Source organism: Xyrauchen texanus, chromosome 21, assembly GCF_025860055.1.
Source record: "Xyrauchen texanus isolate HMW12.3.18 chromosome 21, RBS_HiC_50CHRs, whole genome shotgun sequence".
NCBI lineage: Eukaryota > Metazoa > Chordata > Actinopteri > Cypriniformes > Catostomidae > Xyrauchen > Xyrauchen texanus.
The window spans coordinates 24,801,240-24,818,974 of record NC_068296.1 but is presented as its reverse complement, the minus strand read 5'-3'; the positions used below and the strand labels follow the sequence as shown (position 1 = coordinate 24,818,974).

The window sequence follows — 17,735 nt, the reverse complement described above, 5'->3', positions numbered from 1 at the left end:
GTACAGAGACAGAAGGCAGTTCTCAACTGGGCTCAATCGACACATGAAACAGCGGCGCTGATATGTTATGACACGCCCCTGTCACGCCCCTTGCGTGTGATGCCATGCCGCACGCTTCTCATTGCGTACGCGCGCTCAACAAGCTCTCTGAGATTCCGCCTAACATCACATTTCCAAAATGCAAGCATACAAATAATGCCTCGTTTGCATGTCCAATCATTTTCACAGTGATGGGCATAAAAGGGAAATTCTGAAAGGGCTCAAAAGAATAAAATGTATGCCAAATATTAAATAGATATTGATATTTTGCATTACTGTATTTTATGATAGTATTATTATTGTTAATTTACGTTATTAGCTAAATAATTGTATTATATTTAGCATATTCATATATCTATGTATTTTATAATCTGTTGTAGTCCCCTGCCTGTCGTCTGTTTCTTCTTGGATAATTTATATATTTCTGCACATTGTATGTGCATATTGTATCACATTTACATCTATATTTACTAAGTTACTCTACTCTAAAGTTTGTTTATTTCTTTATTTAAAAACAGCTAACCTTTTCAACACTGAAATGACAGTTTACGAGCAAATTATTATGTAAACTAGTAGGTTTTGTTTTTCTGAAATGCAAAAGTCTATAATTACTCTTTCAATCATGGTATAGGCTTCTGGTTACTAAAACAATGGTGAGAGAATGGTGCTACTGTAACTCAAACCACACATACTGGCGCTGTGACCTCCTGAAAAAACTCACTACTTCCATCTAGTGATCAATAAAATCACTCACAGAAGCAGCAATGGCTTATAGTGAGATGAATTAATAGTGACATTCCTGTCTGACCACCAAATTTGAATATGAGTCAAGGAAATCGACCATGTCCAACACAGCAATGAGTAAACAGGTTGTGGTGGAGCAGCCACAAATATCTGCAAAAATGCTGCTCTACATTGCAGTGTTGTGTCCAAATGATTTGTCAAGATTTATTAGAAGGATCAGAGCAAAATCTTGGGGTTGCTTGATCTTGCTAATCTTGATGGTGGAGGAACAGTGTTTATTGTGTCATTATTAAACATGATGAAATTAAGAATTAAAGCAAAGCAAATGATGCATTTATAGAAGTTTATTTGTTTTTTGCAGGAAAATGTTTGCAGGAGAATATTCATGGTTTGTTATATTTTGCCTTAGTTTGTTAAACTTGCTCATATTATGAAAATCTTTTAGAACCCAGTCACCTCAAATTACATTTTGTAGTTATTTTAAGATAAAGTACCAAAATAAGCCTAGATAGTTTATATTGATTTTCCAATGCAGAGTGACCACATTCACATCATATTGCTGCATCACTGTGAAGCACAATGACAGCCACATGGATGACACAAAAACAGAAATAAATGTGTTCTACACCAACAAAAAGAAAGAATCATATAAATAAATAACAAAAATGGTAAATATTAATTGGGTTCATCAATTCAAACAAAAATGAATCAGCACACCTAATTAAAATTGCAGACATAGCCTAATTTGATTTAATCAAAGCTCAAAATAATTGGACTAAAACAGTGTAGATTTGTAGAAATATGAGCCATGGCTTTAAATAAAAAAAGTTTATAATTGTCATAAAAAGTGGCATTGTATAAGGGTCAAATATACAAATAGAAAAAAGAGTGGTGGAAAGAATTGTGACCAAATATTTTTAAATAATTTTTATAGAAATGTATCATAAAAATATTAATATTATTATAAACTGAAATGATAAGTATTAGTGTGATGATTGTATATGTGGCTCAGGTAGTTAAAATGTATGCATGGAAACCAGGGGTGGACAAGGAAGAGAAAATGCCGCTGTCTTTTCTGCATATCGCTGCTCCCTTCGACATATCGCAGCACTGTTTTGTGACCCATCTGCATAACGCTGTGGCTCAGTTCAGCTTATCGCAGCCCATTCAGCCCGTTTCGCAGCCAGCCCGGTTGGCCAGTCCACCCTTGATCGGGAAAATGCCCGGTATGCAGATTACCAATCCAGCCCTGATGTAAACTGAAAGGGTATATTTATTTATTATAATAATTAATATAATATATTTATTAATTGAAAATTAAAAAAGGTGATTTTAGTTGTTCTGGAATTAGACATACCCCCTCTTTTCAAAACACCACCCTCCCTGTTGGGGCCTGGGTAGCTCAGTGGTAAAGTCAGGGTTCGAATCCCAGGGCATTCTGAGTGACTCCAGCCAGTTCTCCTAAGCAAGTAAATTGGCCTGGTTGCTAGGGAGGGTAGAGTCACATGGGGTAACCTCCTCATGATCTCTCGGTGAGGCATGGGGTGAGTTGAGCGTGGATGGCGTGAAGCCTCCACACATGTCTCTGTGAAAACGTGCTCAAAAAGCCACCCGGATTGCGGCGAATCACTACGTGACCATGAGGACTTAAAAGCACATTGTGAGAATTGGGTCCAAATTGGGAGAGAAAAAAAGAGGAAAAACACCACCCTCCCAAGATACTGTTGAGACCGATCCCGAACTGTGTAGAGCAGTGTATCTTTTCAAGGTTGTCAAACACAACATTAGCAAAATAGCGCCCTCAGCTGACAACTGTTATGAATCTGAATATGACATTAAACTTGAATGTTCCACATTAATACTATGTGAAGGTGCAAAATGATTGACAGAAACTACATCAATGTCTTCTGATTGGCTGATCAAAGAATCTGTTATTTGCTGTTTAAACAGTGCTGTCACAGATACCATTGAGATATCTGAGGACACATATTTCAGTGATTTCTTTCAGGGAGAAGGAACATTTTCTGCATACCATTCCATAAAAACATCACTTACAACACAATTAAATGCCATTTCAAAGACAAACGCAATGGCCACATTAATGACGCTTGTCATTTCAGGATGGGGGGGGGGGGGAAGAAAAGACTGGGATGTTAGTACCGCCCCTGTTTCTTGGCTAACCCCTCTTGAGATTGAACTTGCGACCTTTGTAGCAACCTCGAACTTGTTAACCAAGTTCTTAAAGAAAAAAAGTGAATGTAGTGATGTGGGTTTGTCAATGGATACAGCTATTAACTCAGCCTTGCAACAGACTTGCCAACTCTCTGTTCAATAAAACATAACAGTGACACAAAAGTGAACTGCCATAAATTATGAACCTACCTGTAAAGAATCTGAGCCCCTAAGACACTCTTACCGTACAGTATGTCACCAGCATTGTACCACCCTTGTTTATCAGAGTGAACCCTTGTTGGCAGTCACTGAGAAGAATTTACTGCGATGCCTTGTTAAATTATTATTAATTACATGGAAACACTGAGAATGAAATTAGAGGAGCTTACTTTGAATCATTGATGTAATAATTAGAGGTAATAATGTCTATAAGTCTATGACTTTAGCTGGCCTCATTGTTAAATTTTCGTGTTTGATTCAGTGTATTTGTATTCATATTTTTGTAAATATCTTTAGCCCTCTGAAACTTCAAAAATTGAATACAAAGATGCAATTAAAACATCTGACATGTGAAATTCATGCAGAATAGAATAGCTCTGCATAGCTTAGCACCAAAAGGCCAGCTTTTTATATATAAGTGCAACATATCTGTTGGAATATTTTAGGGACATTTTTAAAGGAAGTCATGTTTATCTTGTATTTATGTAATATATTGGTGTCCAAAGGGCTGAGACCATATTGAAAATCTGGGTTTCGTAACCTTAAATTTACAGCTTGAAAGAGAACATTTTAGTATTTTGAAAAGAATAAAAAATAAATATTATTATATAAAAGGAATAAGAAATATTTAAGATTCAGCAGTATTCCTAGGAAAATAATTAAGCAAATTTATGACATGTACCATATGAACTCTTCTGTACAAAAGGCACATTTATTTGCTTCCATTGAAGCACACAAAGTACTCAAAGAACTTTCTTAAATCATGCTGAGTTAACATGGATCATACCAAATAGGTATTTGAAAGTTAAAAAAATATTTTTTTAATGATTATAAATAATTTTGTATTCAATGTTTCACTCAATTTGTAATGCTGTTGTTTTCTTTCTTTTTTTAAGTAATGAAATTAGGAAAATGCAGAGGCATTTTCACTAATGGATATTAATATATGTAAGAATATAAAGAGTAGTTTACAGAATAAAGAGGGAATGAGTTCAATGTTTCATAATACTCCCTCACTGCATGGATTTTTCTGTTCTTTCTCTGCAGGGACTTTGACTGTGTACACAGATAACAACTGGTTTGCTTTTTGGGACAGTGTACGATCAGACTAAACCTCACGAAATCAATCACATGCTCACTTACAAAACACTGCCCATGTTTTGTAAGTGAGTTTGTGTAATCGATTTTGTGAGGTTTTATTGCTTCAGACTTTTGCTTTAGTGTGTTCAGTCTATATGAGTCTTTTACTAAAGAACAGCTATGATAAAAGGAGTTTTGCTTTGCCTGTGCTTGGCCCTGGCCCATGTTTGGACAGCCCCCATACAGACAGGCAAGTATTTAGTTTTATTATAAGGATATTGTAATTAATGGTTATAATGGTATTATATATATATATTCTACAGTTTTTCAGAACAAGCCAGAATACAATAATCAGATAATTTGTGATCAATTAACACTTAGCCATCTCTTGACTATAATGTGCAATATATTTAATTTAATTATTTGTTGTCATATATCTGTATATGTATCAAAGCAAATGTTTTTATGTCTATTGTCTCTTATTTCTCTGCTTATGTAGACTCTAGGCCTGTGGTTGTTCTGAGGCATGGCAGTGTCCGTGGGCAAAATATAAATGTTAAAGGCTCAGAAAAGTCGGTGGAGGAATACTTGGGGATCCCTTTTGCCCAGCCACCCATTGGTCCTCTCCGTCTAGCTGCACCCAAACCTATAGAGGGATGGGAGGGCATAAGAAATGCAACCCAACAGCCTCTCATGTGAGTACGGCAATGTCGTCAAGTAACTTTAATATATAAATATTTGTGATTCTGTAACTTTGGGCACTTTAAGCACAGTGGACTACTATACAGTAAAGTCTCATCTAAACATTGTTCACATTCTCACTTCTCAGTCATGAAAATTCCCACCACAATGTCATTTCCATCACATCTTCAACAGAATTCTGTAGTGTAATTGATGGTGATGGAATTGCATTTAAAAAAAATTGGGGGGAATGACATACTCCTTTGTCTTTCTTAGATGGTATCTATTCTAAATACACAAATAATATATTCACACATTTTGCACCATTTCAAGCATGATCTTCACTGACATGTTTGCAGAAATATGTATTTTTATAATGGATTTTCATAGTTGAATATTGAAATCTGGGTCTTGGACAATACTAAAACAATAAAATGTATGCATAAAAGGCATTTCAAATGTACCAAAAGTAAATGTAGCAGAAAAGATTAAGTACTTTTTACATTGAATAAGTTCATTAAAGAGTGAACTTGAAAATAATAAGTAAATTCTGCATTTGTACTCAATTCAAGCATGTAAAAATGAATGATTTAGCTTATTAGTAAATATTATTTATGATTGTTTGTTATCTTTACAATGCATCATCATGTTTCAGTCCTAAAGTAGAAAACCTTGTCATATTTACTCGCTTATATGAGATAATTTCAGTGGTAAATAAAATATGTAATATCTACTTTAACGGGGTTGAATTATTAATGAGCTTGCATGTAGTTTACTGTTTTCAAGTTTATTTACACCATTCTTATTTTGTATGTTGTCGGGTTTTGCGAACCTCTTATTTTGTGAAGTCTTATGTTCATTTTTTACTAAAAAATGTTCATGATTAAAATAATTATCTGCTGATTGTTACCATCATCGTATCTGTATGTGTATCTGTCACGACTCCCTTGTTGTCTGCCCTGTGTTTCATTTGTCTTTGTCTAAAACTACACTTCCCACAATTCCCGGATCTCATCACTGCCAGCACTCTGTCATTGTTCGCACCTGATTGTCATTTGTGATCATCCTGTGTCTACGATCGTTGTCACTGTTGTCAGTAATGCAAGGTGATGCTGTGCGATAGACTACATACCGTACATAGCATGGAATAAGATTTCCCTGTGGAAAGCTTTCCTTTATCATGTGGTGCATTATTAAAGATATGATTATAGTTCCAAATGTTTAATTTTCATATATATTGTTTATTTAAACTACTAAATTGACTGAAATACCATTTACATGATGTTATAAGTAAAATTTACTGTAATAACTGAAACTAAAAAATTGCTCACTCAATTAAATCAATAATATGTCATGAAGTTAAGTACATTTTACTTAATTTTATACCATTCATACTTAGAAAAACTGTGTGCAAAAACTTGCAAAATTAAAATTAAGTAAATCTTACTAGTTATTTAATTATTTTTTTGTTGCAGTAAAAAGATTTCAATTCAGTTTAATGAGACCTTCATATAACAAAAAAAATAAATAAGCTGAAATCTGTTTGTTTAAATAAAAATCAACCCCTGGGACATAAAATTGCACAAAACAGAAGAAACACTACTGCTACAACCTTTACCCTATACATCAAGCACTATACTACTTTAGATGACCATTTATATAGTACAGTTTGGTGAGGTCCCTAATAACATTGTCTTTGGGTTCAAAGATGGCATGTTCACAAGAAATCTGTCATATTTTAACCTATTAATAAATAACCTTTTCTTGTGGCATATAGGTGCCTTCAAGACACAGACATTGTGGTTTTAGTAGCAAAAACCATGTCTTTGGAATTCACACCCACTGGAGTCTCAGAGGATTGTTTGTATCTGAATGTTTACACTCCTTCTGAAAGATCAAATTCAAAGAAACTTCCAGTGAGTATAGAATGGCAACTCTCCCTGCCTCTTTGAACTCTACGTGTTACAATATGGTGATCAAATAATCTAGTGGAAAGCACTTTGACATGCAAATTCAAGAAATTATTCAGACTAAACAATTGTTTTCTTACAAATCCTTATGACAAAACCATTTACAAATTTTCGCAATCCAACAGGTAATGGTTTGGATTCATGGAGGGGGCCTAACCATGGGTGGAGCTTGCATGTTTGATGGATCCCCATTGGCGGCCTATGAGAACATAGTTGTGGTTGTAATACAATACCGACTTGGAATGTTAGGATACTTCAGGTATTCTTTTTTGTTTTGTTTTTTTGGTGCAGAAAGACTGGATTCACCTACATAGAGGGCACTTATTGTGCAATTTTACACTTTAAACATGACATCAGATTTCTTGTAGTTTATTGAAGACATTTCTTCTGCTTCTTAATGGGTTTAAACTAGTGCTTCTAATTTTAGCACTGGAGATAAGCATGCCAAGGGAAACTGGGGCTTCCTAGACCAGATTGCAGCTTTACAATGGGTGCAACAAAACATTGAGGGTTTTGGAGGAGACCCCCAATCTGTCACCATAGCTGGGGAGTCTGCAGGTGGAATCAGTGCCTCTTTGCTTGTCAGTTCCAGTCAGAAATTTTATGTTGCTTAAAATCGAAGTGCATAGCTTAAATTCAAATTTATTTGCATTCTAATGCATAATTAATCTTATTCAGTGGAATTAAATGTTTTCTTAACAAATCTTATGCACTGCTAGACAATGTCACCCATGGCCAAGGGTTTGTTTCATCGGGCCATCTTTCAAAGTGGGGTAGCAACTGTGGCAAGTTTCTCCAACAAAGAACCACTGGTGAATGCCAAGGTATTTAGACCAAATAAAACCAACTTTAGTGTAAATCTACTCTGTATTGTGTATTTTGTCATATGAATATTGCATCCTTTAGCATTATTCACAATTGAATGTTCATAATGAAATTATCTGATGTATTATTATGACTTTTAGAAAAACAAAAATATTGTTTATGATATTTTTGACCAGATGTTGGCGAATGTTACCGAGTGTGACTTCAGCACGGCTGAAGTAATGGTCAAATGCATGAAAGAACTGACTGAGGAACAAATAATTAATGCAACTAAAAAGGTAGGAGCAGATCATTTGTGCATGAAATTAGATGCTTTCCTGTAGTTCATAAAAACACCACATCCAATAATCTGTTGATGATATTTTTTTACAAATAAAAGGAAGAATGAATCCATTTCTTAGTTTGAATGATTTCCTTAGCAAAAGATCTACCTTGGAGCAACAGTTGATGGGGAATTTCTTAAAGATACAGCAGAGGAGGTAATGAAGAGCAAAGACTTTCACAAAGTTCCAGTTCTTCTGGGTACGACAAACCATGAATTTGGATGGATACTCCCTCAGGTAAGTATCCATTTGTAGCCTATGGAATGGTAGCCTGTGTTAAACAAATGGTATCTGTGTCATAAGATGCTTATTCATGTTACATTCTATGATTTCTATCCTTTGTAAAATGTGCTAATTTTTGTTTCAGGTCTTTGCCTCAGCAGGATGGGAAAAAGGGATGAACAGACAATCAGTGTTAGCAGTGATGAACATGTTAAATATAGCTGGAGTAAAACTCAACTTTCATACCTCATTGTTTTTGATCAATTCTACCTAAAATATGCTTATAATCTTCGAAATCACTTTTTTTTCTCGACACATTGCAGTCAGAAAAATATATTAGTGTTTGTCTACATCTAGTGGACATAGTGTAGAAATTCAATTCAATGTTAAATTCACCCAAAAAAAGAACATTCTCCCATCATTTTCTTACCCTCATGCCATCCCAGATGTGTATGAATTTAATTCTTCTGCTGAACACAAACAAAGATTTTTAGAAGAATATCTCATCTCTGTAGGTCCATACAATGCAAGTGAATGTTGATCAGGCCTTTGAAGCTCCAGAAAGCGTGTAAAGTCAGCATAAACATAATCCATGAGACTCCAGTGTTTTAATATGTCGTCTGAAGTGATGCAGCTGGTTATGGGTAAGAACAGACTAAAATGTAACTCCTTTTCCATTAAACATCTTGACAGAAGTCCCCTTTGCGATCATGATTTCAAGCTTGATTACATTTCCTATAGCGCCATCTAGCCCTGTGCATGCGTCAAGCACTATGAAGTGTAATCGAGACAGCAATCATGGGCACCTGCAGGATTTAATCTAAGGGTAAGCACAGAAATCTGCCTTGAGGTCTGCACGGGCCTTGCTCTCACCCAAAACCAACTGGACCGCTTCAGAAAACATTGAATGAACCACTGGAGTGGTATGGATTACATTAATGCTGACTTTATCTCCTTTTTGGAGCTTCAAAGCAAGGCCTGATCATCATTCACTTGCATTGTATGGATCAACAGTGCTGCGATATTGATCTAAAAATCTTTGTTTTTGTTCAAAAGAAGAGAGAAAGTCACACATCTAAGATAGCATGATGATGAATAAATGATGAGAGAATTTACATTTTTGGGTGAACTATCTCTTTAAGGATTTCCATTTTAAGTTAAATGGAAGCTGTTGTCCTGCTGGCTGTGTGTAATGTACCATGTGTGCCTTAACTCTAGTCTCCGGAAGCCAATGAAATCATAGCAGAAAAATACTTAGAAGATGCTAAAACTCCAGAGGATACCCGTGATGCATTTACTGATATGCTGGGAGATCTTTTTATGGTGTTCCCCATGATTAAAACTGCAGCTTACCATAGAGGTTGGTTGCGAAGTTCTCTTCACTTATCTCCTAATTTTGTGAGTTTTTATTTTAGTTTGGTTTAATAATTTTTCCATCATGTTATATTTTCACAGATGCTGGAGTGCCTGTGTTTATGTATGAGTTCCAGCACAGGCCCAGTATATTTAAAGATCTCAGACCCAGCTTTGTAAATGCTGACCATGCAGATGATGTTGGTTTTGTGTTTGGGGCCTGCTTTTGGAATGGCCATATCAAATTAATAGGTATGCAGATCTAAGAATGTATTTCCTAAACATCAATAATTTAATACAGGAGAATTATTCTAGTTAAAGGAACAGTTCAGCCGATAATCGTAATTTGCGGTTACGTCTTTCGTAACCTGTATGACTTTATTTCCTCTGTGGAACACGTATAGATACATTTTGAATAATGTTGACGCTGCTCTTTCCCACTCAATTAGATTGTCAGTCACTAACATTCTGCATAAAATCCCCTATTGTGTTTTATGAAATATATAAAGTCATATAGGTTTGGAACAACATGAAGGGAGAAGTCATTATCCTTAATTGAATTTGGTCATGTTTTTACATGCAATTCAAATTAAGTCTGTTTCATTCAGCCAAAATAATTTATTGTATTCATTGTACGATAGTAGTTTTAACTTTAAAGGGTTCATCAAACTTGATTTACTTTTTAGTTTAATTAGTTGTTTATGTTGGTACAACTTAATTTATTTGATTAATCATTAGTGTATGCTAGGTGATCAAGTGAAAGGACAGTGAAACTGTGGTAGTGTCAATTTGATAGCAACTGCTTATAGAGCTAAACAACACTCAAATCAAACATTACTTGAAGGTGAACGTCCATACTGAACCATACACTCTTTATAAATACCAATATAACAGAACATTAAACATTAACAAATCTCCTCTTCTCATCTTGCTCAAAAATGCATAAAATAACTTAATTTCAACATTTGTTCACTCCATCCAATCCCATGCAATTGATTAAAATTCCCATGTATGCTGGGAATTGGAAATCCCCTTCCCAGTTTCATCAAGGCTACAAAAAGTATTAATATAGTCCAAATTCAAATTTATTAAGTAAAGTTACATTTTACTAAGTTAATTGTATAAAACACAATAAGATCAAGTTGTGACAATGTTCTAGAATTGAGTAAACTGAACAATCTGCAAAGTATAATGACAATAATTTAAATTGTTGCGATAGCTATATCTTTAACTATTGTTAAATGGATAGCTATTGCAAAAATACAAATTTTGTATAATTAAAATACTTTATATAGTATTTGAAGTGTTTTGAAGCTCTAATATCTAACAAGATTTCAACTGGGAACATGTGATTTTCCAAATCTACAGTTATCACATATGACATTGCAAATAATGTTAGCAATAATAATGATGGTGTTGGTGATTACACATCTTTAACTCTTTATCATCCACAGGCAACCTCAGTGAGGAGGAAAACAAACTTTGCAAAACAATCATGGGGTACTGGGCTAACTTTATTCGGAATGGGTGAGTACATTAGAGTCTATTACTGATCCTTTAATTATATAAGGTTTTCTGTTCATAAAGTAACACAAAGGCTTTAATGCATTCATTAATGTTAATGATTATTTGCAGAGCACCTAATCTGGCAGCACAATAGTCTGTAGCCATGGGATGCAACTAAAGATCCTTTTGACATGTCCCAATAGAGTCTATTTTGTCCCATTTACAAACAGTAGAAGAAGAAAATCATCAACTGAAGGCATCATTATACACTCTTCAAAGTTTCACTCATATATTTAGGCTTTATGCAGCTTGTCTTCTTACCAAGAACCATTTTTTGCTGTACCATAACACTAGCTTGTGTTGGTTATATGGTTCTTTGGAGATTAAAAAGTTCTTAGTGTTACTTCTTTAGATCAGTGTATATTTGTTTCTTGAACCTTTATCTTAAGAGTGTAAGAACTGATCTGATGAGTAGAGCTAGTTCTCCAAAAATTAGTGCTGTCAGTCGATTACATTTTTTAATCGCATAATTTTTTCTAGTTAATGTAGTTAAAGTGCTGAAATTTGACACTATATATACTTCTTTTATTGTAATTTTTTTTTTTTCCATCTTAGGAAAGAAAACAAAACAATATGTAGAAATAAAATGCTTTATTAACATTTTCCAAACAAAGCCTTCCACAATATAAATACAATGCACTAAATTAGCAGCAGTTCAATTAACAGTAAACGTTTCCCAAAGTCTAAGTAGTAGTTTGACTAATTAAAAGAACTATTCCCCACTTAGGTTGCATATTTATTTCAATGGGCATTAAATCACATAAAATCTCATCCGCCACAATATTAATCTGCTATTAGACTGTGTATATTCACTTTGTAACAGCAGACGTGAAGCTACGTCCATAATTTGTGTCAAAGCGGCAACATCAGTATTGTGCGCAGCTTTGGACTCGCCATGAAAAGCGCTTGCAAACAAACACATCTCATTCTGCGTTTTGGTGAAAGTTAAGATTTGGTGTGCTTCTGTGGTAATTTAAATGTGCCTTACATAGGCTGAAAAAATACTTGATATCCATTACAAATCCCATCTGTGCTTGTTTCATACACCAAATAGTGTTAACGGATCCTTTCACCATCATTTTTATCACTGATAGGGAAGCGCTGTCAGATATTCTTTTATTTATCTACATAAATGTACATACACCGATCAGCCACAACATTATATTCACCTTCCTAGTATTGTGTAGGTCCCCCTCGTGCTGCCAAAACCGCGCTAACACGCATCTCAGAATAGCATTCTGAGATTTTATTCTTCTCACCCAATTGTACAGTGCGGGTATCTGAGTTACCGTAGACTTTGTCAGTTTGAACTACTCTGGCTATTCTCTGTTGACCACTCTCATCAACAAGGCATTTCCATCCGCAGAACTGCTGCTCACTGGATGTTTTTGTTTTTTGGCATCATTCAAAGTAAATTCTAGAGACTGTTGTGTTTGAAAATCCCAGGAGAGCAGCAGTAACAGAAATACTCAAACCAGCCCATCTGGCACCAACAATCATGCCACACTCCAAATCACTGATATACATTTTTTTTTTAAGCTCCTGACCCATATCTGAATGATTTTATGCACTGCTGCCACATGATTGGCTGATTAGTTAATCACATGGTTAATTCTGTAACTGCTGATCTCCTGGGATTTTCACACACATCAGTCTCTAGAATTTACTCCGAATGGTGCCTAAAACAAAAAACATCCAGTGAGAGGCAGTTCTGCAGATGGAAAAGCCCTGTTGATGAGAGAGGTCAACATAGAATGGCCAGACTGGTTCGAACTAACAAAGTCTATGGTAACACAGATAACCACTCTGTACAATTTTGGTGAGAAGAATGCTATTCTGAGATGCAGATTGGCGCTGTTTTGGTGGCACGAGGGGAACCTACACAATATTAGGCAGGTGGTTTAATGTTGTGGCTGATCGGTGTACTTGCATAACATAAATGTACACTACATCATGTACATATGCCATTCTATGTTAAATGTCCTATTTTTGTATGTCTATGTTTTTTGTTCTGTTTCTCATTGTAAAAAAATAAATCCTTGTGAAACTGAGAACACTTGGCAATACAGCTAATTCTGATGGCAACCTACGCTGTTCTATCATAGCAGGTATCTCTCATAAAGACGTTCCGTCAATAGAATGTCTATGGGACCACCGCGTTAGTTTGTAGGTTCCATTGGTAGAAGGGCTGTGGTGTGTGCTTCAGTGTAATGACTCTAGGTGGACACATTACAAAGGTTCCGCCCTTCACACCAGTGTTTATGCTGGACTAACGGTAAATGCGTTAATCGAGACAAATTAACCATTTAAACTTTTGAAATTAATCACCTGCATTAATGCATTAATTCTTACAGCTCTGCCAAAAATACATTCTTTGGTCAAATAATTATTTTATTTTTCACAGCTCACCAAATGGACTCGACCTGGTGTATTGGCCTGTGTATGACCAGTCTAATAAATACATGAACCTGGGATTGCAGCAATCAGAGGGGCATGATCTAAAGATGGACAAACTGCACTTCATCAGTGTAGAAGTACCTCAAAAGCTTGCCGCACTTCGCACAGCTTAATGAGTAATTAAGCATGGTGTTTCTATAATAAATTTATCAAATTATGCTTGAATGATTATTTTTTCCCCTCAATCCACTTAAATTGCATAAGTGCATATATGATTGTTAGTGATAAAGTGTGTTGGAAAGATGTGGAGATATGTTGTTTATGTTATAATATATATATATATATATATATATATATTAAAGTAGCAACTGATTGCTGTAAAAGGTGAATATTGTCTTTTTTGGAACACAGAAGTAAACGTTTGGAGGGTAAACTTTGTCAGCGGTGAATGGGAGATCACAGCAAATATTATTTTCACTTACCCATTTGCTCCAAGAGCAAAAGAAAAATCCACGATTACATTTGAATGACTTTCCAGAAGAGGAAAAAAATAGAGCGATTGATTAAGACAGTAAAGTGTGTAGGGGCGTGGGTAGCTCAGCGAGTATTGACGCTGACTACCAACCCTGGAGTCGCGAGTTTGAATCCAGGGTGTGCTGAGTGACTCCAGCCAGGTCCCCTAAGCAACCAAATTGGCCGGGCTGTTAGGGAGGTTAGATTCACTTGGGGCAACCTTCTTGTGGTCGCAATTAGTGGTTCTCACTCTCAATGGGTCATGTGGTAATTTGTGTGTGGATCACGGAGAGTAGCATAAGCCTCCACATGCTGTGAATCTCTGCGGTGTCATGCACAGTGAGCCATGTGATAAAATGCGCGGATTGACGGTCTAAAAAGTGGAGGCAACTGAGACTTGTCCTCTGCCACCCAGATTGAGGTGAGTAACCATGCCAAAACGAGGACCTACTAAATAGTGCAGGAAGCAAAATGTGGGATGTCCTTAGCTTAAAATCTTTAATTTAAAAAACTTTTATATTTAAATTTTAAAGAAACATACTTGTTTCTTGTAGTTGATGTTGTTGTGTAATGTGTTTTATTATTGTACCTTTATTGCTTTTATTGTAACTATGTATGTAAGCCGCTATCTTGACCAGGACTCCCTGGAAGAAGAGATCATGTATCTCAATGGGACCTTCCTGGTTAAATAAAGGATAAATAATTAAATTGTGGGAATTGGGCATTCCAAATTGGGGAGAAAAGAGGATAAAAAGATAAAATGGGAGAAAAAATTAAATCCAGGGTAATATAACACATGCAATATTGTAAAAAATTATAATATAAAAAAATTGCGATTTACGCTGCTAAACAAGGCGGAAATGCATCATCACAGTCTGTGGAAAAATTTAAATTAAAAATGTGCAGTTAATATTTGTGAAACCTTTATTGACAAAATACAGTGTAGTATCCCTGCTAGTAATGATTATGATAAGTCTTTTTATGAATCTGATTTAAATTGTGAAGAAGTTTGAAAGGCACTTCATTCAATGAATAAAGGAAAATCTCCTGGCATTGATGGTCTCACTGTAGAATTTTACTCTATTTTTGGGAAATTATTAAATGCCCTTTATTCAACATCTATAAGAATGCATCATTCAAAGAGAGATGAAGGCAACTATGAAACAGGGATTATTTTCCTCATCCCTTAACACAAAAAATATATACTTTCAATTGACATTTGGTGCCCTATTACGCTTCTAACTGTGGATTATAAAATTCTGACTTTGGTTTATGCCAATAGATTAAAATTGAATCTTGGTTCCGTTATATCTTAAACGCAATCTGTTTTTTTAAAGGGCCGTCATATATCCAACAATATAAGATTGGTCCTAGATTTGTTGGATTACATTGATTCCGTGCACTCTCAAGGTCTTATTCTTTTTCTTGATAGTCTTAATCAAGAAAATGTTGTTTGGTTTTGGGGATTCTTTTGTTGATACAATTTCTATGTTTTATAAAGGAATGAACAGTTCTGTTGTTATTAATTTTGAAACTTCCCAGAGATTTGATATACTGTGTGGTGTGAGGCAGAGCTGCCCAATCTCTTTTTTATTTGTATTAGTTACTATTAGAGTTGTTATCTGTGAGCATTGTTCAGAATCGAGAATTGAAAGGAATCTCTGTTTTTGGGAGGGAAATTAAAATTTCACAATTGGCTGATAACACTACGTTGTTCTTAAAAGATGAAAAGCATGTGTCAAAGGCTTTATATTTAATCAATCCATTTTCTTGTGCTTCTGGTTTCAAATTAAATATTTCAAAATGTGAGATCATGTCTGTTCATGATTTTAATTATGACTCGATAGAAAATATTCAGGTTAAATTGGTTAAATACCTAGGCATTGATATTACAAAAAATCTTTTGTCGAGACAACACCTAAACTTTTCAACTAGGATAATTAAATCTAAAAACATTCTTAATATCTGGCTACAATGGGACCTTTCATTATATGGCAGAGTCCTCCTGTCAAAGGCTAAAGGTCTTTCTCATTTTGTATATCCATCACTATCTTTATTTGTTGAGAACAAAATTGCTAAAGAAATTAATAATATTTTTTTAGATTTAATTTAGAATCTAAAAAATTTAAACTGCAGCGCGGATGGAGGTATACATTTTTTTTTTTTTTCTGACATGATAATTATCTTTAAAATAAATTGGCTTAAAAGATGTCTTGCAAATCCATTTGAAATTTCATCCCCAAACATATTTTTGATAAATTTGGTAGCCTTTCCTTTATTTTGAAATGTAATTATTTACCTTCTAAGCTACCTATTGCTTTGTGCAAATTTCATCAGCAGTGTCTCCTTGCTTGGAAGCTGAGCTATGTCCATAGTTTCTCACCCCACAGAACACTTATATGGAATAACAGTGATATCACTATCAGGAATAAGTCACTTTTTTACCCAAATGATTCTAAAATAATATAAACTGTATACTTTCCTCATTTGATGACTCAGGAAATGTTTTGATATATGAGCAATTTATGACTTTCCACAATTTTCCGGTTACTCCAAAAGAGTTTAGTGCAGTGTTTAAAGCAATCTCACCTGGGTTAATTAACCTTATTAAAAGTCACTCCATATATAATCCAAGGAATACAGTTACAGTACAATTTACTTTACTCTTGGATGGAATTGATCTATTAGTTAAGAAATGTACCAATAGGAATATACGCCAAATTTTTCAATTTAAAAAGAAAATGTATCCAAGTTCTATTGGAGGTCCTTGGTAGAAGCTATTTATTGGAAAGGGCCTGCTTTTACCTGGAAAATATTGTATTTCCAATAAGGCAAAGGAAATACATTTCAAAAGTTTACATAAATTATACCCCTTCAATTCTAACATTTCTAAATATTTGGACATTGACAGCTCATGTTCTTTTTGTAAACAAGCAGAGACATTTGCACATTAGTTTTTTGGTTGCCCTATTTCCAAATAATTTTGGTCTGACCTAGGTTTTCACATATTGGATTCTGCCAATGTTACACACTCTTTCAGTTTAAAATACATTATTATTTTTTTATTATAATGATAATACAAATATACCCCTGGAGTATGTTGTTAATTGTTTTATTTATATGGCAAATTCTTCATTCATAAGCAAAAACTTGCAAATGGTATTCCATCCTATCCCCACTTCTTAAATCTCTTTATTATTTAAAGAATAAAAAAAACTAAAGCACACCCTAAGATTCCTTAAATATTATGAAGAAATATTTAAAGAAAATGCATGTATTTAGAAGCTTTCCTGGTGTATTAATGTCTTGTATTAATACAACTGTAGTGTCTGTGTCCTTGTCGTGTCGTTTTGCAACTTGTGTTTTGGATAATTTTTATATAAATTTTAATTTATTTATTTATTATTATTATTTGTATTATTTTTAGGTATTATTATTAAATTGTAGCCATTCTCAATTTGTTGTAAGATGTGTGTGGATGGGCGTGTCAATTTATGTAGAAATTATGTATCGTTTTATTTTGTGTTTGTGTATTTGATGTATTCCCTTGGCAATGTTCTTATGTTATTGTTGTTCGAGCATTAAAAATAAAAAAAATGCGCAGTGTTCTGTCACGTGTTTTCCTAAGTTA

The 17,735-nt window shown here is 34.5% G+C and overlaps 1 protein-coding gene across 1 annotated transcript; it reads left to right on the top strand.

Moving 5' to 3' along the window:
• The first annotated feature begins 4,336 nt into the window (after nucleotides 1–4,336).
• Nucleotides 4,337–17,703, top strand: LOC127661434 (carboxylesterase 5A-like). Its single transcript, XM_052152142.1, has 13 exons — nucleotides 4,337–4,504; nucleotides 4,754–4,949; nucleotides 6,713–6,851; nucleotides 7,031–7,164; nucleotides 7,333–7,486; nucleotides 7,625–7,729; nucleotides 7,907–8,008; nucleotides 8,150–8,290; nucleotides 8,421–8,501; nucleotides 9,494–9,635; nucleotides 9,731–9,880; nucleotides 11,083–11,155; nucleotides 13,599–17,703. Exons 1-13 carry the CDS (start codon nucleotides 4,435–4,437, stop codon nucleotides 13,762–13,764), a joined length of 1,653 nt encoding a protein of 550 aa, XP_052008102.1. The 5' UTR covers nucleotides 4,337–4,434; the 3' UTR covers nucleotides 13,765–17,703.
• The last annotated feature ends 32 nt before the right edge of the window (nucleotides 17,704–17,735 follow it).